This window comes from Dermacentor silvarum, chromosome 2 (genome assembly GCF_013339745.2).
Source record: "Dermacentor silvarum isolate Dsil-2018 chromosome 2, BIME_Dsil_1.4, whole genome shotgun sequence".
In the NCBI taxonomy this organism is placed as follows: Eukaryota; Metazoa; Arthropoda; class Arachnida; order Ixodida; family Ixodidae; genus Dermacentor; species Dermacentor silvarum.
Window position 1 is genome coordinate 138,054,533 of NC_051155.1, and position 26,110 is coordinate 138,080,642.

The window sequence follows — 26,110 nt, forward strand, 5'->3', positions numbered from 1 at the left end:
TTAAGAACAGCATGCTTCCTTGGTGCTGTTTCTACGCTTTGTCATGAGTTGTGGCGCCAAAGGTTGCCATAAACGCTTCGGGGAAGAAAAAAAAAAGAAATGGGGTCGCAGTTTCGCCCAAAAGGTGAAGCATCAATTGCGATAGCAAATTAGTAGAGAGCTATTCGGAGTAGGGATAGTAGTTTTATCGGCTGCATAAACTTGGACACATTCGCTTACTAACTGAATTAACAAGCGTGGTGTCAGCGCGCACAAGCAAACATGAATAGATCACACTCGATGACCGCAGACAACAACTGTCAGAACGCTGGCAGCAAGTGCAGCCGCCGCAGCGAGCGAAGGTTCGTGCGGTCTATTGCTGCAATGGAAACTGAGCGGCGAATGCACAACACATACAAAGGTCACAGCCGTGTGGAGATCGCTTTCAAGATACGGTGTGCACGACAGCCCGCACAGTTGCTGGCAGAATAGAAGCACCCCCCCCCCCTCCCTCCCGCACTGCCTTCCCGCTTTCCTCCTGTCGCGTGGGAGATTGAGTGGCGAGTTCCCTTTGCGCCCGGTTGCAAAATTTCACTGTTTCTCAGTGTATGTGTACAAACAAGGTTTGTTTCTCTCTCCTTGAATTTTGAGTCAAATGTTTTGTATGAAACCTGAAGTGCACTTATGAATATGTCTGCAAAGTAGCAAACCTCTGCATCACCCGAAAATAGTCGACATTTCAAACAAAAGCTTGTGTGTACTAGAGCACTGCACGGGCCGGATTTTTCGGCCCGAGCCCGGCCCAGGCCCGCTTTACAAGGCCCGAGCCCAGTCCGGGCCCGTAATACAGAGCCTGAGCCCGGCCCGGGCCCGGGCGTACATGACCGAGACCACCAGCCCGGGCCCGACCTGGGCCCGTGCTATTGAGCCCGGGCCCGGCCCGGGCCCGGGCGTTCATTACTAAGCTTAGCTAGGGCCCGCATGTGCGTGACCAGGCCCGGCCTGTAAGAGTAAAAAAAATCTTTTTTTACTTACAGATTGTACCGTATCTTTCAGCCTCACGTTCTCGAGGTTTATTCAGCTGCAGTATATAAGCAATAAAAGGCCATCAGTAATCGGGATAATAACGGGAACATCAGTAATCCGGCCCATTGCCTGTGCTGCTATTTTTCCGCTGGTGCCCATGCACTTACCTTGATTTGTACGATATGGTTCTATGATGTCATTTAGTGTGCAAATATACAGGGTGTTTCATTTTAGCTGAACCAAAATTTTAAAAATTGCCTGTTGCAGATTGCACATTTATATAATAATCCTTGATCTAAACTACTCGATGAGGCGGTCATTACTTCCAAGAGAAAACAACGCCTATTTGAAGAATTAACATAATAACGCTAATTAACTTTTTCATTAATTATTTTACGGCACATCTTTCAATCTACGAATTATAGCCGCTGCGTTCGCAAGGCGTATCCACTTGGAATGAATTCTCAGGACTGAACCAGTTTCGAGGAATAAATTTTCAAAGTGTCCGACGAAATGAATGGGCGTTCCAGTTAACTTTTTGAGGAAAACGCTGTTTTATGCATTGAAGCACAAAAGTAACTGGCCTTAGCGCTAAAATAATGCAATACTATCGACACTGGTAATAGTGCAATCGCAAAAGCGGTAACATGGAAATGGTTTGAGGAGTGGTTCTTTGTATAATTTATTTTTCTTTACGCGGAAACAATGTTTGTTTTTGTGGAAAATAAAAATAGCGTAGCACTGCCGGCGCAATGCTAAAGAGACAGCGGACCTGATGGGCACCTAACTAGTCCTAGCTTTTGGGCTAGGCTAAGTACTACCAAGTCATCCCCAGCATTCCCCGTAATTTATTTATAATTGATTGATTATCGATGAGCTATTTATTGGCTTTCGATTTTCTATCGCGAGATATTGGCCACGTATTAGGGCTAGGCTAAGCACTACCAAGTCACCTACAGAAGTTTCCGGAATTTATTGGTTATTGATCAATTATCGACTAGCTATTGATTGGCTATCAATTGCCTATCGATGACTGACTAGGTTTAAGTAGTCCCCACCATTCTTAGCTAGACTTATCCAGGCTCAGCTTCGCTAGTTCACAGGTGTATGTGCCATTGCGCTTGGACCCTTTCTACACTGCTACCAGGATCGGCACACTTTTTTGGATTCAGCAGACACTAGCGGCTGAAACAGCTCAGCTGTTAAAATGAGAACATGATCTGTTTTACTATTTTCTTCGATAAGATATACAGTCATCCGATAAGATATGCAGTCAAGAGAGCAGTGTGGATCAGAGAACAGGGATAACCGATATTCTAGTTGACATTAAGCGGAAAAAATGAACCTGGGCAGGCCATGTAATACGTAGGATGGATAACTGATGGACCGTTAGAGCTACAGAATGGATACGAAGAGAAGGGAAGCGCAGTCTAGGACGGCAGAAAACTAGGTGGGGTGATGAAGTTAGAAAATTCGCAGGCGCAAATTGGAATCACCTATTGCAAGACAAGGTTAATGGGAGATCGCAGGGAGAGGCCTTCGTCCTGCAGTGGACATAAATATAGGCTGATGATGACGATGACAGTCATTTTTCAAGTGTGACTTCAGCTTGGCACAGAATGCATTGAAGCATGTAATGCATAACGGTTGCGTGTGCTCGAAGGCCTACGTACTTAAGTCCTTCAATGAGCGGGCCCGAGTCTAGCCCGGGCCCGTGGCTTCAAGCCCGAGTCCGGCCCGGGCCCGCGGCCTCAAGCCCGAATCCCGGCCCAGGCCCGTGGCTTTAAGCCCGGGCCCGGCCCGAGCCCGCCAAAAAAACGCTTCGGACGGCCCAGGCTTTCGGGCCGGCCCGGGCCCGTGCAGAGCTCTAGTGTGTACTTCTCGAAGGAGCCTCGCTTGCTGCCACAGAATCACGATGTCACATGCACAAACACCTGTTCGTAAAATGTACTGCCTGCAGTTTCAGCGATTGTAGCACGTGACTTCGGTAAATCATCCAGTGCAGAATAAGCAAAACCACCATAGCAAAAAGTTAAGAGAAGAGAAAAAACGGAGGCAGGGCTCGGGACATAAACATGACATGGTCCCTTGGCTCCGGTGTGGGGGATGCCTGGGGAGGAATGTTGCTTGTCGATGCTAGTCAAGGCAAAGGGAGAGAGTGTCTACGTTGGCAGCAAAGCTCACCTCTTTCCAGCATAGCAATGCAATGTTTTAATTTCTCCTATTTCCTCTAATAATGAATCATGTGAAATAATTTTGTGGTGGGCACTGCTGAGACTGTGCCTTACAACTTCCAGTGTATAACCAAGATTTTCAAAGTGGCCTGATGAGTTTGAATTATAGAGAGTAGGCTGCTCTTTTATGGCATAGCATCGTGTTGGAGCTCGGTGGGTCAATCAGATCGGCTAGCCTATACGTGCATGGATTAGGTTAGCTAAGGCTAAGGTAGGTAGGGAAAAAAAGTATGTTTTACAATTTGGCTTGGTGCTCCCTGAACCTAAGAGGGATCTGTTACCATTGCAGCTTCGCCAAGGACAACAAGGAGATTCGTGATCAGCCGTTCGGCATCCCTGTGCGCAATGTTCGTTGTATCAAGTGCCACAACTGGGGCCACATCAACACCGATCGGGAGTGCCCTATGTTCAACCAGGCTTCTACGTCTTCAGGTGAGCCTTTTGATATAAACTGTTCTATGTTCCGCGCAATACTCGGATGTTGTTTTTCTTGAATATTCGTATTTGTGTTTGATGCGATTAGGAAATTTCACTATACGGACACTCCTAGTGTTTACTTTTGCATACCCAATGAGAATTGGTGGTCCTCTCTTCACATTGAGAAAGGGGCTATTCCCCTCCACGGGCACCACGAGGTATCTTTATAGGTAAGATAAAGAGAAATGGGCTAGTGGCAGTGCTACCGAGCTGTCTGAATGTCTGAACAATCGAGCATGTCCAAATTATCGGTGTCGAAATATTCGATCGTTGACTGTGTATGGTATCATGACTAGACTGGTACGAGAACTTCAAGCAGCAACGCAGAGCCTGCCCATTTTTTTCCCCCCCAGCTAACGAAGCCTTCTTTTTCTCATGATACGAGCGGCCATTTTTGATATTGTAGTGAGATAATCTATAAATACTACTGCCCATCTTTTTTTAATCAACATCACAGCTGAATTGAGGCCTCAGCACTTGACACTCCCAGGTGGTCTCTATCCTTGTGACTGACCAAGTCCATTGCTTAGGCCCATGAATAGGGCCCTTTCTTAATGTTTCAGTCAATGGGAATGTTTCTTCTTGGGATGTTTTGTCCACAGCGTCAAACTAAGTGGTGTCCTGCTTGTACACACTGGGCTAAAATTTCATGGCAGAGGAGTAAGGGATCGAAAACTGCATATTACCAACATTGCAGTGCTGACGCTTATGCAGCATATATTTTAATTATAGAAAGCTGCCACTGATGTCATAGGTTTGTGCATCATGAACAAAAAAAATTTGGTCAGCTGTATTTTTTGTAAACCATGAGCTGGTGCTTGTAACAGTCACCTGTGTTCATTTTATTATTGTATGGTATCGGCCACCATTGTCATCAACTTGCATTCAAAGAAACAGACATTGTTCCTGTGCATGTTGCACCGTTTGGCCGTGCACATGCAGAACTGCAGAAGTCCCTGCAAAAGAACTGCAAAAGTCAACCAAAATTTTTGAGCGGCACTATTTTGCGCTCATCTCCTTCTCTTCTCCCTAGCACCGGTGTGTGATTCGTCCTCCGGGGAAGACTCGTGGGGCATTAGCGAAACTATATCAAGAATACCAGGCGGACCAGGTGTTTCTCATTTGGATAAACTTGTGCCATCCTCCCCGCCACGGCAGTTGGTTTCCACGGTTTTTGAACAGGCCTCTCCTCTACTCCCGATGGCAGGAAACAACTTCCCAAAGCAGATGGTTGTAGTACATCCCAGGCCAAGGGTGCCGTTCAAGCAGCCAGCTCATTCTGTTTCATGTTGTTGTAAGATTTTGCAGTTGGCTGCCTGTTTTGTGCCTGCATGCACAAAATTTTCTTCGGCCTCATCCGCTGATCAAAGCCAGGAAAAGTTTTCATGCCATTGTTTCGCTTCTACCAAGGGACGGTCATCGCCAGCAAGTTTCTGTATTACGTTAAAGGGTTGCTAAAGGTACACACTTGCCATATTTCCGTGCATGTAGCCTGCACAAGCAGTTCAGGAAATTTGACTACAAAGTGAGGTTCTGGTGCGGCTTTATGATAGCCATGAACCCGCTGTGATGCCATGCAGCACCCCCATAGAGCAGGACAGCAGAAGCAGCGTTAGTCAATTAGCGCAAAGCAAGGTTGCTTCTGGAGCTTTGCCTTGAGTTGATCATTCTCGCAGGGATGCTTTAACAAAGATTTAAAGATTTTCTTGTGCGGTTATTTGTGCAGGTTATATGCACGGAAATCTGCCATTCAGGCCAGACTGGTGCAGTCTTTTATGAACCTCATCATTTGGTTGTGACAGTGTGAAGTGCCTGTGCTTCAGAAATTTATGGAAAACGTGCAAACGTGCATAATTGCTGTATAGCAGGAGACACACGGTCCTATTCGGCGTCCCGCGCCGGAGTGGCAGCCGGAACCGAGGCGTTTTGCCGTGCCGAAGCGAGGATCGGATGCCCGGCGTGCGACAAACTGGACAAATTTTCACCGTCTGACGCATCCGACAAGCGCATCGTTGTTTGACCGCAGCCAATGACAGAGCGGCTGGCATGTGACATTCTTTGACGTTCCCTCCACAGAGGCGGCGTCGACGGGTCGATTTCTTGGCGCTTTTTTTTTTTTCTTTTTTTTTTTTTGCCGGCTGCAACAGCATTGCTACAATTCGTTTCTGTCGCGAAATAGTTATCAGTTTAGTAAAATCATCTCGAACGTGTGCCTGCTTTGCAAAGCAGCGCCTAGTACACAAGCACTCGGCTACTGGCCAGTTGAGCCGGGAGCCGCGATGCGACAGCATGGGACACCGACCGTATGAGCAAGGCTGCTCGGTTAGCTTGCACGCTTGCCCTTATCGATGGCGTCTAATAATCCAGTTGTATTTAATTGCGGGTAACCTACATGTACAGTGTTAATCGTGTTGGCAAAAATAAGCGCACTTCAACGAGCTCGGGCTCGATTGCCAGAGCCGTCGGCTGTGGCAACCGCCGAGCTAGGCCTGCCGGCCCTTTGTGAAGTGTTGTTAACCATTCACACCGTTGTGAAGTGTTGTCTTTTGCAAGGACATAATTTTACTTGCAGTGTTCGCGTAAAGCGAAGCCGCATTGCGCAAACTTGTTTATTTTGTATTAATCGACGAGGATATGAAGTCTTCCGAGCATACAAGCTGGGGTGCAAGATCTGGGCGGAGCTTATGCGCAACTCGCTCATTCGTATGCACGTCGGAGGATGTGGCGCCGCACGTCAGATCGGACGCCGAATCGTACCGTGTGTCTCCTGCTTTATAGCCACAATTGGAGAGGTGCCCTCTACATCAATATACACTCAAACCTTGTTATAACAAAACGGGCTTAATGAAATAAGTTGCTATAATGAAGTAAATGCACTTCCCCTTGAAATTCTCATAAAGATTCATTTGTTTAAAAGGTCACTAAAATTGTCCTCCCGTTAAATACAACAAAATAAATTCATCTCCCAAACCAAGAAATACCGGATCGTCATGCACAGAGTATATCGCCTTTCATGGCGATCGGCACTTGTTCAGTGCAGCAGTTCAAAAACTCCTGCATCGAATATGCCATCAAGCAGCAGCTCACTGTCATGTCACTTCTCCCTCTCACTGCAATTACTATATACAGTATAAACCACTTATAACTTAGCCATTTATAGTGCAGAACTAGCTACGACGCAGCCTTTTGCCACTCCCGTTTACCCTCCCATAGAACTCCATGTATACCATTTACAGTGCAGCCGCGCGAGATGAAATACCGGTTATAATGCAGCTTCCATGGGAATATCCCACCGACAAACACAGTAGCGAGCACGCTTCTCAACGAGGTGCGCCTGCAGATGGGAGAGGAGAGCAACGAGGGTGATGTGGAGGAGGAGCATGACACGTGGAGCGAATGGAAAAAAAAAAAAAAATCACTGACAGCGTGATGTGGGCGCGCGGTGGTTGCTTAGGCGACAGAGAAGCTTGCTCAGCTGCTGATCAGTTTTGCACTGAACGCGGCTTCAGTTTCTGTGCACCAATCACGATGCACGTCGTGAAGTGCAGATATTACGCCTGCGACTGTCAGTTTAACCAGTGTTACGGAAATTTAGTTTGTAGCTACAGTTAAACCTGGATATAACAAAATTGACAAATTCTCGAAAAACTTTGTTATAAAGAGGATTTCATTATATGCAGGTTTGGCACGAAAATTCGAAAAAGAAATGCTTACCGTATTTACTCGATTCTTACCGCTTACTGATGGCGTCGTAGCGGCCCCTTTATAGCCCGACGTTATCGGCATGCGGGCCATCGTCGTTTGCGGCCAGTCATGCTACGCCGGTTGCGCTGCGCCAGCCGAAACGCTATCTCCTCTATACTCCCACGCGCGCGCCATCGGCTGTTATCGTCAGAGCATGCACAGAACAATCCCAAGCTCGTGCGCCGCTTTGAACTGCTGTCTGCGACCATTGGCAAAGCGGCGTGGGCGCCTTTATTTCTTCGCGCGAAATGGCATTGTGGGTCGGCGCAGTCGGCACAACCAACGTGCGAATGGGTCAGGAGCCAATTTGGCGTCGGGCCCGTCGGGGCGCGTCGGAAGCCGCCGGTTACATTGGCTGCGCCTGTGCGCTCGACTATAGAGAAGGTCGTTTTCGCCAACGGGACGTAGCGTGCGCGCGCGCTCGTGTTATATTGGATTATAAACGTAAACTAGCATTGCTGTATATGCACAGTAACTCTAACATAAACAGCCCTATAGTGTCACCTAGTGTCAGGTTCATGAAGTGAAGCGCAGAGACTTGCGCAGTAACCAAAGAGTGGTGCTGCCAGCGCATTGGAAAAAAAAAAGAACGTTTTTTATTTCTTCAGCAACATCAACTGGAAAAGGAGAGTGCTGGCTTGACGGGCTAGGCTAGCTGCAGCAAGCGGCGGGATCAGGTTTGAATGAAGGGAGGGGGAAAGGTCACGCCCGCGGCGGCAAGATCGCCGGGTCGAGGGATGCAAGCCCGCCTCACGCACGCACGCACACGTGCGCTCGCTCTCACCTCGCTGTCGCCTCGAATTCGAACGCGTCAAGCGCGATGCTGCCGCTTCGCATTCCATCGCGGCGGAGAAGGTGCTTCCGGTTGCTGCTCGCGCAAAAATGACAAAATTTGGGGTGAAATCTCTAGGTTGCCGGCGGTGAAAATTCGTTATTTCGAGGGGGTCTCCCGCTGCCACTTCGTTACGTAGAGGTCTCAAATACATGTGCTTCTATGGGGTAACGGCGGGGAATAGAAAAACTTCGGTATATCTAGGAATTTGTTATATGGAGGTTCGTTATAAGCAGGTTTAACTGTACATTGCCGAGTTGGCCAAAGCGCAAATTTCACGTTTTATTGAGGGAGTGCTAGGAGTACTAAGGCTAGCTTCGACGATACCTTTAGTCAAAGTTTTATTTTTCCAGACTCCCAGTCTGCCAAGAAATTGTAAAATCTGCGCCATAGTTCAGTTGCTACTTCAGATGCTGCATGGCATTGCTAGTAGAAGTATTCTAAAGGAAGGGTTTAACAACGTGTTGAAAACCTATCAATCAAATTTATCGATTTATAGAGGCAACTTGGGGTTAAATGTCCCACTAGATTAAAGAAAAAAAAAGAAGGGTGCACCAAGAATCTTGCACAGAAACACAGTCTGATCTTTATATAAGAACATTTCTTATAGTTGGGATGGCCAGTGAAACTAAAATATATTCGTGATTTCAAACAAAATAAAGTTCATGCCATACTTGCTTGGGCAAAATGCAATTCTTTGGTGAGACTTATAGTCATCTTAATAACACATCATGTTTCCTCCTAGGGTTTAAGCTGGAAGGTTGGGATAGTACTCTGACATCTGAATTTTTTTTTTTTTTATTATTGATTAAGTTCCATTTCATGATGCTGTTCTTTTCAACCAAGCTTTGAATATAAAAAGGTGGCTGCTATGTGAAGATCCTAGTTCTACTCAGAAATAAGATTCTTACAAACAGGTGCCAGTGCACCTATTACATAAGCTCATTGATTGCAACCAGCTACTTCTATGTTTAGCTTCCTCAAATGTAAATTATTTTATAAGACCGTATAACACAAATAACAGAATGCAACCTTTTAACTCTGCAAAGCACTAATTCTTTAAAAAACCTTCGTTTTCTTTACTAACCTATTAAAGTAAAAGGGCTGTCTCTCCATCGCACAATACCTTTTTGTGTATAGAGAAGGGTCCTTTGGTCTACTGCTGTAAAAAAAAAAAATGCAGACTTATTCCTCCGAAAGGAGGAATAAGTCTGTTGCATGGAAGATGTGTTTTTGTTTTGTTTAAAATTTTATGCGCTAACAGGCTTCTGGTAATTTGCCGTAATATTCCTCAAAATGGGCTGGTGAGCTTGCACAGCACTCCTTCCTTCTCTTTCTGAAACTCTTTTTGGACCAAGGCGACGTTGCGTGGGCTGTAGGAAACAGTGTTAAGATGTGGTGCCCGATAGTTAAATGGTGAGGTCATCTTGTTTGGATATGGCAGTCTAACCTTCTGAACGTCTTTCATAACCACTTTCAAGGCAACTTTCATATTTTCTTTCTATTTTCTAACTATTTTGGTCTACAGTGATTGTTGGGAAGCAGTTGTGTTGGTGGAAGGTGTGGTCTGGTGAAATTTTTCTTTTTGTCACCACATGACTATGTTAAATCAGTTTATAAGATTGATATAACTGGTTGCATAACTAGGCCAGCACATGAGAACATTCATATTGGCAGACGCAATCATATTCTTTTACTTTATGCATTATTGTTGGCTACAATTTTCAGCGCGCTCACTATTTTGCAGATGTCTTTATAATATTTTGTGCCATTGTACACAGCAGTCCTCACATAGATGGACACGCTGCAGCAGCACTTGCATGAAAAAAAGATACGCACTTTTTTATTAGGCGTGCTACAACGGCTTGGCGGCTATGGGGCCATTCTTATGCTGATCGCGAGGTTGTAGGTTGTAGGTTCAATTCCCTAGCTCAGTGGCCACATTTCTACGGGAGTTGCTCAATTGCAAGTACACTCATGTACCTTTCTCTGGGTTCACAGCAAAGATCTCCAAGTTGTCTAAAATTAATCTGGAGCACTCCGCTATGGCATTTCTCGTAGCCCCCTGTGTTGCCATGCGGTGTCATACCAGATAAATCACTTGGTGAGTTCTGCATCGGAAATAATTATAACATCTGATAGACTTGGTTGGAGTTCACACTTCACTCGCGTCACGCTCGAAGCGGCCAAAGAGCTTGTGGGGGGTGGACCTTTGCCGGGAAATCTCAAATGGGTGGGATAGAAAATATTCTCGCATTCGTTCCATCAAGGGCGAGTTTACTGAAAAAAAAGATATAGTATGAGGGGGGGGGACCATCAGCTTTCATGTAATATATTGTTGCTGAAAAGTCTTTGAGAGAGGCTGATGGTGATTACAGCAGACTTGTACTCGTTAAAGAGAAAAAAAAAGTAACCGATTATAATTACCTCATTCAGAAATGTAATTGATTACTGTTACCAATTACTGCCCCACAAAAGTAATTGAAGAATCACTCATAAGTAATCTATTACAGTTAAACCTGCTTATAACGAACCTTCATATAATGAATTCCTGGATATAACGAAGTTTTTCGATTCCCCGCCGTTACTCCAAGAAGCACATGTATTTGAGACCTCTACGTAACGAAGTGGCAGCGGGAGACCCCCCGATATAACGAATTTCCCCCTCCGACCACCTAGAAATTTCGCCCCAAATTTTGTCATTTTTGCACGAGCAGCAACCGGAAGCACCTTCTCCGCCGCGATGGAATGCGAAGCGAGCGCACGTGTGCGTGCGTGCGTGTGCGAGGCGGCCCTGCATCCCTCGACCCGGCGATCTTGCCTGCCGCGGGCGTGACCTTTCCCCCTCCCTTCATTCAGATCTGATCCTGCCGCTTGCTGCAGCTGGCCTAGCCCGCCCAAGCTGGCACTCTCTCCTTTTCCAGCTGATGTTGCCGACGCGCTGGTACAAGCTGTGGCACATCAGACTCGATGAGCGCGGACACACGCTGTCAAATGCTGGCGGCGTGTGGAAGCCGCTGGAGAAGCGACCGAAGTGACCTTCGTGCTGTTGTCTATCACTTCAACGCAAACTGAGCGCCGAGAACACACAGCACGCAGAAAGCTATGAGCCGCCGACGCACCGACACTGCTAGACTCTGCCCCAACGCAGATCGCTTTCAAGATACGGCCTGCGCGACCGTGCGCCGCCCGCTATCCCTCCCCCCTCGCTTCCTCGCCAATGCCTCGAGCGCAACCGAAGAAGGCGCGCTTCCTCCCTGCTTTTCTTGTGCGCGCAAGATTTAGACGCGGTCGTCGGCTCCCCTCGCACGTTTTCACTCGCACATACAGCATACGGCGCTCAGCGACTGCGTTATCGCCGTTGGACTTGGGTACGGCCACGCTAGTGGCAAAAACGCGCAGCAAGAGCGACAGGAATCGGGGGTCTTGCGGCGTGCCACGCGAAGTGGGTTCGAGACCCATTTCTGCGGCAAATGCCGCGTGCCGCGAGATGAAGAACCAATCAAGGAGCGACGAGGGTGACGTCACGGAGCCATCACAACTAAAGCCCCTATATATAGGGGCTTTAAGCACAACCGGAACGCCGCCGGTCCGCGCCGGGTTTTCAATCGACGATCGTCGTTTCTCGCATGAAACAACGAGCGCTCGCGGTGTTGCTCGCCCGTTCGGAGATCGCGGGATATCTTATCAGCGCGGCGAGACGCGCGTGCCACGGTGGCCTCGTGGCAAGGCGCTGACGCGCGGCAACTTGCCGCTAAGTTGCCGCTCGCTGCATGACGCGCGCATTTTTCGCCGCTAGCGTGGCCGTACCCTTAAATACAGAATAGTTATGAGCCAAAACCAATTTTAGGGCCACAACGCGTCATGGACACCATCTTTATATAGCAAATACGGATCTCAAGGGCCATACTTTTGCTGGCTGAAACCGAAAATACGTCATAGTTGTCGCCCCCGGCACTTTGGGCAGCCAATGCCATCGTCAAGCCACCAAGGCAAGCGACATGAAAAGTCAAAATGGCCGCTCGTTCCGGCGCGGGGTGGCAGTTCGCAACGTATGATGCGGGAACGGTCCCACAGTTGCGACGCAACAGCGGGGTTACCAATGCATTGAGTTCTATGGGAGCTGTGCCGGGACCGGTCGAAAACGACGTAACAGCCGGGAAAACGCAGCCCCCCGGAACGTAACAGCGAGGTTCTACTGTAACACTATACGACGCTACGACGCCATCGTGACGCTCGCTCTTCAGTTTCCGATGCCTCGCGCTTGTGCGAAACGACACGCGTCCATGCATCCGGTACCTGGTGTGACATTCCGAGGATGAGTGCTTCGACAAAAACGAAAACGGGTGTGTGTTACAATTGAGGGCGCCTTAGAATCGAGTAAATACGGTAAACGTTTATTTTTCAAATTTTCGTGTCAAACCTGCATATACCGAAATCCTCTTAATAACGAAGTTTTTTGGGAATTTGTCAATTTCGTTATATCCAGGTTTAACTGTACTTATGCAGTACTTTCCTCCGAACTTTTATTAACATTCCACAGATACAGCAAACAGAACAAACTGGCCTGGTTCTCTGCATTCTCCACAGCCCTACACCCATTGCTTATGTTCACAATTTCTTTGCAAAAATTTCGTTAGTCTTTTTCCCTCGTTTTTGTAAAGACATCAGCAGCAACACTGAAAACTCGCTCGATGTGTGCGCTGGGTGGAAGTGCAGTGTTGTAACATATGGATATCTTGCACACAAGATTGTTCTTATTCAGCATCTGGGTACTCTGTGAAGTGCAGCGTTTCATTGTTGCTGGGACTTTAAGAAGACGGGCTCCCGGTTGGACCAATCAAAAGTTGAAAAAAACTTTGTATGCGATTTCCTGGCATTAACGTCCTAAGTGGCCGTCGTTATTGAGACATATCAGCACTGGCCAACATCTGGTGCAGCTTTAAAATGAGTAAACAAATACTGAGCTCCCAAATTTTCCAGTCTAAGCATGCTCATCTGTGAGGCTGCTGCGTGGCATGATCTCAGGTCTTCTACTGTAGTTCCTACCAAATTCATGGGATCAAAGCTGCGTCGCCTGTTACACCTTGTCTCTTAAATAAAGTAGCTGGTTACATGTAGTTGGTTACTGAAAAAAAAGTGATTGAATTACAGTGAGTGTTACTGAGTAAACAAAGTAATCATTAAATTACAAAACTACAAAAAACGTAATTGATTACAAGTTATTAATTATGTGTAATTCATTGCGCAGAAGTCTGGATGACTGCGACAGTAGCCTGAAAGATGAATCATTGTCCCATCCCCACTGCTGCTGGGTTTATTATTACTTTGTGGTGTAAAATCGCAAAATGGCTGTCCTGGTCTCTGTTCAGGTGGTGTAAGCATGGACCCTTTGGAATTGATGAAACAAATGAGGGATGATGGACTCCAACTGAAGGCCAACGCTTTGGGACACCGCTTCAATGCGAACCAGGCAAATCAGGTGAATGAGAGCTGATTAAATTTCTTTCTTTTTTTTTTGTGAATGTTTGTGAGTGTTTGTTTAGTCGTAAGTGACTTGTCAAAGAAGACAGAGCTGCTGTTGAAGACGAAACTTATTTTTCCTCAAGATAACTATGTGGTGCCCCAGGCTGTAGCAGCAATTTTCGCTTTGCTTATGTTTCAGGTGTTTGCAAGACTTGGGCTATTTTTCTCTACAGAAAGCCTAAAGGGTGTGCCTTTTTTTTTTTTTTTTAGGTATGGAGGATCTTGCCAATAATTAACTATGATCGAACCTCATTACAACAACGTCACATCCCACACAAGAATACCTTCATTATAGTAGCCGATATACGCTATAGGCGCATATCGGCTATATTATACATTATACCGTAGAATCTCATTGATATGTTTTTCAAGGGGTGGCAAAAAAGCAACAACGTAATAACCAGGAAAACATAACAGTGAGAAAGGACGCCAATCGCCACACCAACATCAAAAACAGGTCTTAATGGCTGCCAGTACAATTATCTTGGCACTCATACTCGGACCAGCGATAACGTGTGCACGCGTGTATAATTAAGAGACACGTACGGTGTTCTGTGACAGTGGCCTCTTGCCACTCTTGATATACTCCACCACATAACACGGCTTCATTGCGGCAAAGCTGACTGAAGAGAACTGGCAATTATGCTGCGTAAATAAGGCCCTTGCTGGCCCCACAGTGAATGTAGCCCTGCGCTCAGTGGATTTCGCCCAGCAAGCGTGGTTCCTGGTAGGTTTTAACTGATTTAAACCTTTTTGGGTGCTTTGCCAAAAACTGCTCTCTGCACGTTTTCTCCCTATGCTTATGCAGCACCTGACTTCTTTAACTTAGGTCACTTATTGCAAACTTCGCTAGCTTGTTGCAACGTACCACTTGCTTGTTGCAAAGTGCCAGTTGCTTGTTGCAACATGCGAGAGCAAATTTTCCTCTGCACCGCAGAATTTACGTGAGTGGCGCATTCAAACGCAACGTAAAATGCGGAAACGTTACGGAATGGTGACATATCAAATGGGAATATAACACAATGGGAGTCATTGGTGTAAAGGACAAGACTCCGAAAACGCGATGTACAGTGTAGACCGCTTATAACGTAAGTCGCCGGAGTCGCGAATATCTGCACTATAAGCGGTACCACACTATAACCAAAACAACGATTTTCAAGCCCTGCACGTATGCGAAACGGGTAGACCAAGCATGCAGACACGTTTTGTACTATCGCGCGCACATCGCGATTACGGCGCGCGCCCTACGCGCATACCGAGTAAAAATGAAAATACTGTTCGCTACAACCGCTGCGGTGAAAACCGCGGCCGCTATCGATGCGATCGTGGATGATTGCTACGCGGTTGCGAAAGGCCGCGGCCAACGCAGTGTTATGCGCGGCGGTAAATGCAAGAATACAGGCTTTAAAGGCACAAATAGGCTCGAAGCGTTCCGGCGTTGCTGTCATTCACGTACGATTTCAACTGATGGCTGTGGCGATGTGGACTCCGCCGCTTCGTTTCAGTTGGACGCTAGCGCCGTTCTTGCTCTATTGCGTCGCACATTTGTGGGTCTCCTCGCTCACGAGCTCCGAAAGTAGTCCGAATTAACCGATGTGCGGCCAAATAAGTCCGAATTAACGAGTTTGATTACATTGAATAATGCATACGCCGGCCGGGAGCGCGCACCTTGTTGAGAAGCGTGCTCGCTGCCGCCCTTGACGCCGAGATTTTCCCGCGGAAGCCGCATTATAACCGGTATTTCGTCTCACGTGGCTGCACTGTAAGCGGTATGCGTATACATGGAGTTCTATGGGAGGTTAAACGGGAGTCGGAAAAGGCCGCATTGTAGCCAGTTCTGCACTATAAACGGTTACGTTGTAAGTGGTCTATACTGTAGCAGCTGGGAAAATGGAACAGCAGTGGGGAACGTATCAACAGGGTTTCACTGTGCTGAGTTTCAGCTATCATGCAATATCCCAAGCTATCATCATCATCAGCCTATATTTTATGTCTACTGCTGGCCGAAGGCCACTCCCTGCATTATCTCCAATTACCCCTGTCTTGCGCCAACTGATTCCAACTTGTGCCTGCAAATTTCCTAACTTCATCACCCCACCTAGTTTTTTGGCGACCTCAACTGCGCTTCCCTTCCCTTGGCACCCATTCTGTAACTCTAATGGTCCACGGGCTATCCATTCTTTGCATTACATGGCATGCCCAGCTCCATTTCTTGCTCTTTATGTCAGCTGGAATATCCGCTATCCCCATTTGCTCTCTGATCCACACCGCTCTTCCTGTCTCTTAATGTTAGCCCTACCATTTTTCGTTCCATCTCTCTTTGTGTGGTCCTTAACTTGTTCTTGAGCTTCTTTGTTGACCTCCAAGTTTCTGCTCCATATGTTAGCACCAGTAAAATGCAATGATTGTACACTTTTATTTTAAACGACAGCTATCACCTACCCATATCGTCGGGGGAAAAAAAGTCGCAGTTTTGCCCAAAAAGCGAAGCATCAGTTGCGATAGCAAAGTATTGGACAGCTATACGAAGTAAGGATAGTACATTCATCGGCCGTATAGACTTGTAAGCATTCGCCTACTAACTCAATTAACAAGCACAGTGGCATGCGCCCACAGGCAAACATAAACACATCTCAGGCGATGATTGCAGATACTTGCTGTCGAAATGCTGGCGTGAGGAACATCGGCAGCAGCAACAAGTGAATTGATGTTCGTACTGCTGCCTCTCGCTTTAACGTGAACTAAACAGTGGGAACAAAGCGCACACAAAGATATCAGCCCTTGGCGCACCTAGACTGGGTGCCCATTGCAGATCGCTCTTGAGATAGGGTCCGCTCGGCCGCGCCATGCACAGTTGACACCGGAGTTGAACAAAATTGAAGTTATAACACAGTTGAAGGGGGAGCCAGAATTACTCTGCTATATCCATTACTTAGTTATATCCATTATTTCTTTATATTCTGTTTCATTATAACAAGGTGTGATTGCACTACTACAGTGTAGACCGCTTATAGCGTAAGATGCCGGAGTCGCAAATATCCGCACTATAAGCGGTACCGCACTATAACCAAAACAATGATTTTATTGCGATAGCAATTACAGTCGAATCTTGATAGTTCGAATTCGAAGAGGCCCGAAAACTTGTTCGAATTAAAAGAAGTTCGAATTAAAGGAAGCACGTATTTTTGAATTATTCGAGCACCATAGCACGATGCACGAACGGTGCGAGTCGTGAAATATCGCGGCGTGCAAGCGCATAGTGAGCGCAACCGCCCACGCCGGCTAACGCTTGGTTCCCAATAACTTAGGCAGAAAATGAAACTTCGGGGAGCGGACGGCGCTGGCATGGCGTCCGGCAGGCGCGCGCGGAGACCGTCGAATGTGAGGGAGGAAGGTGGCAGGGAAGCTTCGGTGGCTCCCCTCACCCTCTCTCTCAACTCCCTCGCAGTTTCCTCACCTTCCACTGTCTCCGTGCGCGCCCGCCGCTGGTACAGCCGGCCCGGCGCAGATTAGCCCGCTCCCTGAAATTTCGTTTTCTCTCGTTATCGGGAAGCGAGCATTTGCCGGCGTGGGTGCCGGCCCGGCGCCAGCTTAGCCCGCTCCCTGAAGTTTCGTTTTCTGCCGTTATCGGGAAGCGAGCGTTTGCCGGCGTGGGCAGTTTCGTTGGCCGGACTGGGCCTTCGCTGCTGCATTAAGGGGTCTCTCCTAAGCTTTTGCGCTATGCGGTGTCAGAGCAATGCCGGTCGGAGGCGCCGCCCCGTTATTTGGCCCGCTGCTGAGAGCATTGTCGGTCCGCGGCATTCGCGGGTTACGTCAGTATATCTGTGGCTTGAGGGGAGCGTTCGCCTAAGGTTGACTGCAGAACTTCCAGGCAGCCGCACTATAACCGGTATTTCGTCTCCCACAACTGCACTATAAGCGATACGCGTATACATCGAGTGCTATGGGAAAATTAACGAGAGTCTGAAAAGACCGTATTATATCCAGTCCTACAGTATAAGCAGTTACAAGTGGTATATCCTGTACTACTACTACTACTACTACTACTACAACTACAAAAAAGCTACTAAACTTTGTTAGCTTTGTTACATCATTTTTGTGTAGGAATGAGAAGGCTAAGAATTGTAGTGAGCCTGACAGAGAGAGAGAGAAAGACGAGAACATTTATTTAGGGATGGGCGAATAGTGAATTCGAGGTTCGAAGCGAATTCGAAGCGAATAGTGATTTGGTCGAATAATTTCGAATCGAATAGTTCGAAAGTTTATATCAAATTATTTTTTAAATTAGCATTTTTATTATGACCCAACTAACTTACACAACTTTTAAATAGAACACATGTAGACACAGCATTTTGTGAAATTGACAACTATTAACAGTTGAATTTTATTCAGAAATCACACACTGTTTTCCTTTACTGCATTCGCAAGTTTTCATGCAAAAATACGAGCTGCTCCACGTGGTCTGGGAGCAGCAGTTCCCGCCGGCTGCTAACAACATTTCCTGCTGTTGAAAATAACCTCTCACTCCTTGCCTGTGTGGCAGGAATCTAGAGGTACTTTTGTGCAACCTTGGCCAGCGCTGGGTACAGCCGGTTGCCGTGGCTCTTCCACCACTCCAAAGGGTTTTCTGACCTTGGAAGCAGAGGGGTAGCCAAGTAGTCTGCCACTTGGCAAAGAACACTTTCATGTCCATTCTTTTGCACTACGTTGGAGCTTAATGAAGAAAAAAACACTCCACAGAGTGTTAGCTGGAGGCTTCCTCATGTCTGGGCAAACAGATATCCGGGCACAATCGTTTTGGGCTGGCATGAGGTCATTTGCTGCAGTTGAAAGTGTGGCTTTTGCCCACTTTTTTTGGCTCTCTTCGGTGTAGAAAATGTCTTTGTAGCGAGGGTCAACTAGCATTGCATTTGCTGGAACATGTGCCATTTTTAAGTCGGGGAACCTTGTTGCAAGACTGCACAGAAGGCTCTTTGCAAATGATGCTGCTTCCTCACCTTCAGACACATGCCGATGCAGCACCACTTGTGTACAATGCATTAGAGGTATCACTTGGGAAAGTGTAGGGTAGCGGTCTGCGCACAGCTCGGTCGTTGCTTGGTCTAGGGGCTGCAAGACTTTTACAGCTGCAGCCATTAATTTCCATTCTTTAATGTTCAAGTTGTCCACATCACATTCGCAAAGTTCAACTGAAATAGGGGCACGGAGTGTGACGAGTCTCTCCATCATGGCGTACTCGCTGTTCCAGCGTGTGGGGACGTCTTGAATCACTTCATGCTGGACCATGTGCATGTCCTTTTGAATGTCCATAAGCCGTGCACGTGCACGCATGCTTCTCTTGTAGCGACCCACAATCGCTCAACACTTCGCACAAAGCTAGGAAAAACTTGCCACTTCCCTTTTAGCATCATTTATACACAGCTGCAGGGTATGCGCAAAACAGAGAAGTCATGACCACTGCGATTTGGCAACAACTGAAACGAAGTTCCTGCCGTTGTCAGTAATGACAAAAGTCGGGATGTTATCGGGCAGACCCCACTCTTTGATCACATCGTGTAGAAACTGAACCATATTTTCTCCAGTATGTTCCTGTGGCATTGGTTTGCAGACGAGGGCGTACGCGTGCTGTTTGAAGTCGCGATCCATCATGTGGGCCGTAACACACACGTAGCTGTCGCCGGCCCTCGATGTCCACCCATCCGTTGTCAAAGTAAAGCACTCGGCACCACCGTTTTCAAACACGTCCCTAACGCGCTTCTTCAGGTCATTTTTCTTCGTCGCGTACAAGTTCGGAATGACCGTTCGTGAAAACGTGTTCCGCGACCGAACGACGTACTCCGGAATCGCACAGCGCATCATCTCGATGAAGCTTTCTTCCTCGACCACGCTGTACGGCTGCAGGCCGTGTGCAATGAATCCTGCTTTCTTCTTAGTCATTTCTTGCGCTTTTATCAATGACGACTGAAGTTTAGGCTTAAACACACTGGCCACGGATAGCTGCGATGATAGCACCTTTGACTCGCTTTTCTTTTTCGGCAAACTGTAAAGTTTGTGCATTTCCGAGTATTCTTTGGACTTGCCTGGATGTTTCTTCAAGTGGGTGACAAGCGTCGTCGTAGTGCTAGTAGGTGTCTTCCAAACAACTCCGCAGGTCTCGCACTGAGCTTCACCTCCAGCAGGCACTTTCAGGAAAAGGTTTCATATCGGGTTCACGTGCGCGCGCTGCCCAGACACAGGCGCGGTCGACGCCATCTTCCCCTAAAGCGGTAGCGGCCAACACGTAAGCGCGACTATACTCGCGGACAACTTTCTGTGGCAACGAAGGGAAAGTTACGGAGGCAAAGCGCGCACAAGTGAGAGCGCTTCTGAAACGAGTCCCGTGTTTTAATCCGCGTTGCTTTGGGCTGGGGAAGAGAAAACATAAACAGCTTATTAGCAACAGCTAAATAAGACAGAGCACATCACTGAGTGTAAAAGTTTACTTATTGTACGGCTTTTGCCTTCCACGTCTGGGCAAATACGAAACCGTCGCACGGGGAAGCTGCGTCGATTCAGCGTCTGTTCCGAGCAACCAAAAGCACTGTCAAACGCTGCCGGACTACTTGGCGCGGTAACACATGTGCGGTATTCAAGCGCCCGTAGCTTTCCCTTCATTGCCACAGAAAGTTGTCCGCGAGTATAGCGTGGCGCGACTGGCAGGGCAACGCCGAGGCTTTGTCACGGGGAAAAAAAAAAAGCAAGGACAAAAAAAAAATTGATGTCTACACCGATGTGGGGCCGCCCACATAGTGAGCTATATTTCCGGCTCTTTAATGCGAAAATGTATAGCCTTTGAGATCCACAGCTGCTGTATGGCAGCCATGACGTGTGAAACATAGCCTCCAAGATTTGTATCTGTGCCCGTCGTTTGTGGCTTTTGGCTGCCTATTCAAGACCGCCGAATAATTCGAAAATATTGAATACCTTAATTCGGAATCGAAGCGAATAACGAATAGAGAACTATTCGATCGAATATGCGACAACATCAAATATTCGCCCATCCCTACATTTATTAAATAACAATAAAAGCCAACCCTTACGAGAATGTCAGCGGGGTACCTAGATTAGCTACGTTGTTTTGCTCCTTAGCAGGTATAGACTAGTGCTTTCTGTATGCTGTTTGCTAAGTAGTAACAAGCCCTCGTTTACCTCTTTGTTTATATGCACAAGCTTTTCCCTGCTGCATTTTATATAAGTTGCCATTCTGTTTCTTTTCCCATTTCTCATGGCAGCTGCTTGTCCCAAGTGATGACGAAGATGCTGATGACCTGGAGGTGGCATTTTTGAAGTCTCTGAGCACCAAGCAAAAGAAAAAACTCCTGCTGTAAGGCACTTTGTGATTCATACTTTACGATATACTATTCTATGTTTTATTGCAGTTTGTCTTAGCCAATAATCAAGTATTTGATTAAAACTCGTGTGACACTTTGATATGACGGCACCATAGAAACCTTCCTGTACTCCCAAGTTTATGTACAAAAACAGTATGCCGTATAAACCGGATATAGGTCTAGGTTTTTCCCCAAAGAAACCTAGCTGATGTCGCCCCTCATTTTATAAAGTGGTCGTAAGCACATTGTGAGTCGTCGTCTGGCAATCTGTGGCGTGCGCATTCGTGAACGCATAGCCACAGCCGTACCCACATCCAATCGCGTTGTAACCGCAGTTTGTCGCATTGTCATGTTCCGTCGCCATTTCTGTGTTTTTATGTGGTAGGTGTGTGTTCAGTGGTGTGTGTCGTTCGAGAGGAGTAGCTGAATGCATCAACAATTTTCTGCGGCTTTCAAAATGAAAGTTATAGAGTTTTCTGAAGCCAACGGCAACGTGGTTCCTCAGTGCCAGTTTGGCATTTCGGAAAATTGCTCTATCAGCGATGCCTTTGAGGGTGGGAACTGATGACAACCTTCTGTGGGAAGCAGAGAGCAAGAAGCAGTCGTCATCAGATGAAAGTGGAGATAGCTTCGACGAAGGAGACTTGTGCCGTTTGTATGTGCTCTCTTCATATGAAAATGGATACACAGACTGAAGCTTGGATGATGGGCGAGCGATGCGTAAATAAAAATGAATATTTTGGCACTTTTCAGTTCATTTTTTCCCCTTTTTTTTTCCCTTCAAGGTCAAAGGGTTGGCCTGTGTTCCGGGCAGACCTATATTCCAGTTTATATGGTACATTTGAGTCTAGCACATGTAAACAAATATTAGAGGTAAATAAACATTGAATCAATCTGTGCAATATGTAAGGGATCTGGTTTCAGTAGCGTAGAGGGACTCTAAACAGGTGCAGCAAACATTCTTGGATGAGCCTTTCCTGTATTCTTGACTTTTCACAGAATATAGGTTAAATAACATGCAGCTGGCCAAAATAAAATTTTAAAAAATTCAGGCACTTGTGTTTTTTTTTTTTTTTTGACGTTGTGTTAAAGAACCTTAGCAAAGCCTTTCGACACCTATATATATATATATATACACATATAAAAGTGAGTCTGGGAACTTCAAGGACACATCAAGCCACTGGCCTTGTCCGAGCAGCAGTCTCATTTGTTGAACAGGAAACTAAACAAGATGGCCAAGAAACAGGACCCAAAGGCTGAGAAGAAGAAACGGAGCAAGGACAAGAAGAAGTCCAAGAAGAGGAAGCACAAGCACAGTGGCAAAAAGGGAAGTTCCAGTAGTGAGAGCTCCGACTCTGGTGAGTAGCTGCGCTTTTCTATTTCTCTTCTTCTTCCTTTAGAAGAGCAGAGGCAACAACACACTGAAAAGTGTGCCATGAATATGGGAGGAGGACTTTAGCTGAGGTGGATGTGCAGGTCCTGCCAATCAGCAGCTCATTTTTTAAACAATTGGCACCTCAAAACGGTGCGCACCACACAAAATTATGTTCGGCATGTCAAGACCTCCCTGGAAATTTTCTGGAAGTGATCTGGGTGTGAAACATTGTGGATCTTGTCCCTTGTGCAAGGTAATCCCAGCTTTGACTTTGCCAATTGTTTTGACATTGTATTGTATATGTGCATTTGTGTCAATATTTGAGAGCAAATTTCGGGACCCATGTGAGTGGTTGTTGTATTGTGCTGCTAGGCATGAGGTCAGTCATTATTGCTAGATTGTTTGGTCAGTTCTCAACCTCCTCCTTGGAGGGTCTGCCAGGCAAATTCCGTTGCGTGTGCTGCCATGTGGCAGGCAATGAATTAAGGCCATGTGAGGCACGGCTTTTAATGTCCACACTGACTGGTAGGTAAAACACCATCGATCGTGCTCGCCACCACATGGCTGGCAATGAAGAGCGGTCGCATGCATTGGTCACAGCCAAGTGCTGAACTTTTGGTGCGCAATAAGAAATCTGGTGACTTCGAAACCAAAATCCTCAGTTATAGTATCCGTCACAAAGGAAGTTGCAGCTTGGGATCTAAGAAACATCAAGCACCAGCGTTTGAGCTTGTGTGGGCATTTGCTACGTCATGCAAGCTTGTGTCTTTTTCCCCCCTACGTGTATTTGGCCGTGCTGCGCAGTGGAATCTCGTTGATACGATCTTCACGGGAACCGGAAAATAAAACATATCATCCGAAAATCGTATTATCCGAAATACATTGCTCCTGTAAGACATTGGCTGGGAAAAGAACAAAAAATGTATTATCCCGAAAAACGTATTATGCAGAATCGTATCAATGAGATTCCGCTGTATTTACTACTAATACTGAGTTTTGCAGACTTGCAAAGCAGTGTGCTAGGTCTGTGTGTGCAACAGTACGTATGAAGTGTTATGTAATATGAAAGTCATTGTAGTCAAGCTACTCTTCCCAGTGAAACTACTAGGTGCAGAGAATGAGTTATTGGCTCTGGGTTATGACTCTTATGGTGAATTCCACTGGTCGATTTAGAGCAAGTTTGCGTTTTCCACTGGTTGATTGGGCCCAGCCCGCTCCGCAATGGAGTGCTCTTCGTTGATCCGCTGAGCAGAGACAGATTTCACCGGAACTCCAATGACACGTTGGCGTCACTTCCGGATTGGTCGGGTGGCTTGGCTGTTTTCAGCTCTTTTTTTTTTTTTTTTTGAGGCGTCCATCATAAATACTGCGCTGCTAGCTGCTAGAGTGTACTAGATAGGGGGAGTGGGTCTAGCGCGGGCTTCCCACTGAGGCCTTTTTTTTTTTTTTTTTCATTATTGAAAAGATGGTGGCGTCACCGTCGCCTTCACCTGAATGAGCGGCCCAGAGTGCCGGCTGGACAGACCCTACCATCGCTGCATGGATCTTTGACAGGCTTTTCACACTGCTGCATCTAGTTTTGATACTCGGTGGCAGAAACAGTGATTTTATTCCCCACCAACCTGTAGTCAATAAAATGGAGAGAGAGCGGTAGAAACGGCGCAAACAATGGTGCGTCGAGCAGACGACAGCTACTCAGCCCATGAGCTCGCCTCAGCCAATGGGCGCTGCCGAAACAGCCAGAGCTTCAGGTTAAGGCAACGGCAGCACCACCACAATCGCAGGGTTTTTTGCTTCCCCCTCGGCGCTTGACAAGGCGTCCGCTGCATCTGCTCCCTCATTCTAGTACACTCTAGCGCTGCTAAAGGCTTGAGGTGCAAATGATGAAATAGCGATGTGGCTGGCGGATGGTATGGCGGACGCCCAAGTTTCGCTGTGCGGATGCTGGAGCATGTTTATTTTTTGCTGGTCAATCTGGATTGGGTTGCCTCATGCCGGATTTTGTTGATCTCTCGGGGGTTTAACACCCCGCTCTAGATCGACCAGTAGAATTAACCTTTAGAATAGGTACCAAGTCAGTTCCTCCGGCGCCTACATTTCAATTTTTTTATGTGTGTAGCTTATACTACGGCTTTCATTGTACAGTTAGTTGATGTCTTCAAGCAATGGTTGTCATAGTGAAATATGTAGCGCGCACAATCAACAAGGACACAGTGAAGGGGGGGGGCACGAGCGCTGTCACGAGGGGACACACGAAGCGCTCGTGTGTCCCCCTTCACTGTGTCCTTGTCAATTGTGCGCGCTAAATATTTCACTATGAATTCGTACCAACTCGCCCAACTATCAGTTCTGCTGGAATGGTTGTCATTTGTCCTTATTACTATACCAAGAATTTGTGTATCTGGTTGATGATTTTTTTTACTTAGATAGCGTGACACTTTTGCTTTCATGGTATCAAATGCTTCGTGCCCTCTTCTCAACCAGATTTACTGCTGTCTCCTAATGAGTTTCAAGTTTTCCTGGTTGTCAGGTGACTTAGAAGTGCAGACAACTACACTTGTAATTGTCACTGCGATCTTTAAAACTGCAGGACATCGTAGCTATTATGGTAATTCTGCGTTTCCCATAGCTGCAAGGTGCCCCATGACATTAGGGGACATCTGTAACTCCGGAGTTAAACATAACCATAGATTAATTTTTTTCCCAGCTTTGCTTTTTCTTATGGTTAAGCATAAAGGTCATGTTGCACTAACAGCACACTGATGTGTGTGCATCATGGGTTACCGAAAGTTGAGTCATATTTAGTGCCTATGTTTTGAAACTAACAAAGGGATGGTCATAGATATTGGGGAGTCTGCGTGCTCTCAGTGCCATTTTAAGCTGCAGTGGCCATTCAGAACCAGGTCGGCTCTTCAGTGGAATCTTGCAACAGCAGCTTAAAATTGCAGGAAATTGAGGGAAAGCTCCTAGTAGTATATTGTACTTGTCCTAAAGGTACTATAAGAGCAGAATATAAAGGTTTCCTTCTGTGCAATAGTGACTTATGTTTTATGTAATTTTTTTGTAAAGTTTAGTTAGGTCAGCTTTAGTTAGTGCTTTAGGTAGTGAATAAAGTTCAAACAGCTTGGTCAGTGCAGCCATGCTTCCCACTTAAGCTGACCTCCCATCATGTACCATGTTCTTGTACTATCATTTCTTATCGTTAAGCTTTTTGGTTACACTTTGTTTAGTATCAGCTGCTAAAATGCTTTTCCAAGCCTCGCAGGGGACAGTATATAACATTATATAAAACTGGACACTTTTGAGCAGGCTTTGGCATACTCAGTGTTCTGAAGTTTTGACTGCCCCGCTGTCTCTCTCAAGCACTGTAACCACATTGGGCTTGCTGCCTGCTCGCATCACTTTTTCTAGGAGATACTGCGTAAACACTACACTGTTAATTGTGAGAAACTCCGAGGGAGTTGGCAAGTGAAACCATTGTGATTGGGCATGCTGATTTTTTGCGGATCAGAAACAAAAGGAGAGAGTGCCGTTTTGATGTAGGTTT

The 26,110-nt window shown here is 46.6% G+C and overlaps 1 protein-coding gene across 1 annotated transcript in view; it reads left to right on the forward strand.

Annotated features, from left to right (window-relative positions):
- Positions 1–26,110, forward strand: part of LOC119441826 (corepressor interacting with RBPJ 1) — a 36,596-nt gene that overhangs the window by 5,408 nt on the left and 5,078 nt on the right. Inside the window, exons 5-8 of the mRNA XM_037706458.2 lie at positions 3,529–3,671; positions 13,665–13,774; positions 21,090–21,181; positions 22,407–22,546. Of these exons, the coding sequence (XP_037562386.1) occupies positions 3,529–3,671; positions 13,665–13,774; positions 21,090–21,181; positions 22,407–22,546 (485 nt within the window). The remainder of the gene's footprint in view (positions 1–3,528; positions 3,672–13,664; positions 13,775–21,089; positions 21,182–22,406; positions 22,547–26,110) is intronic.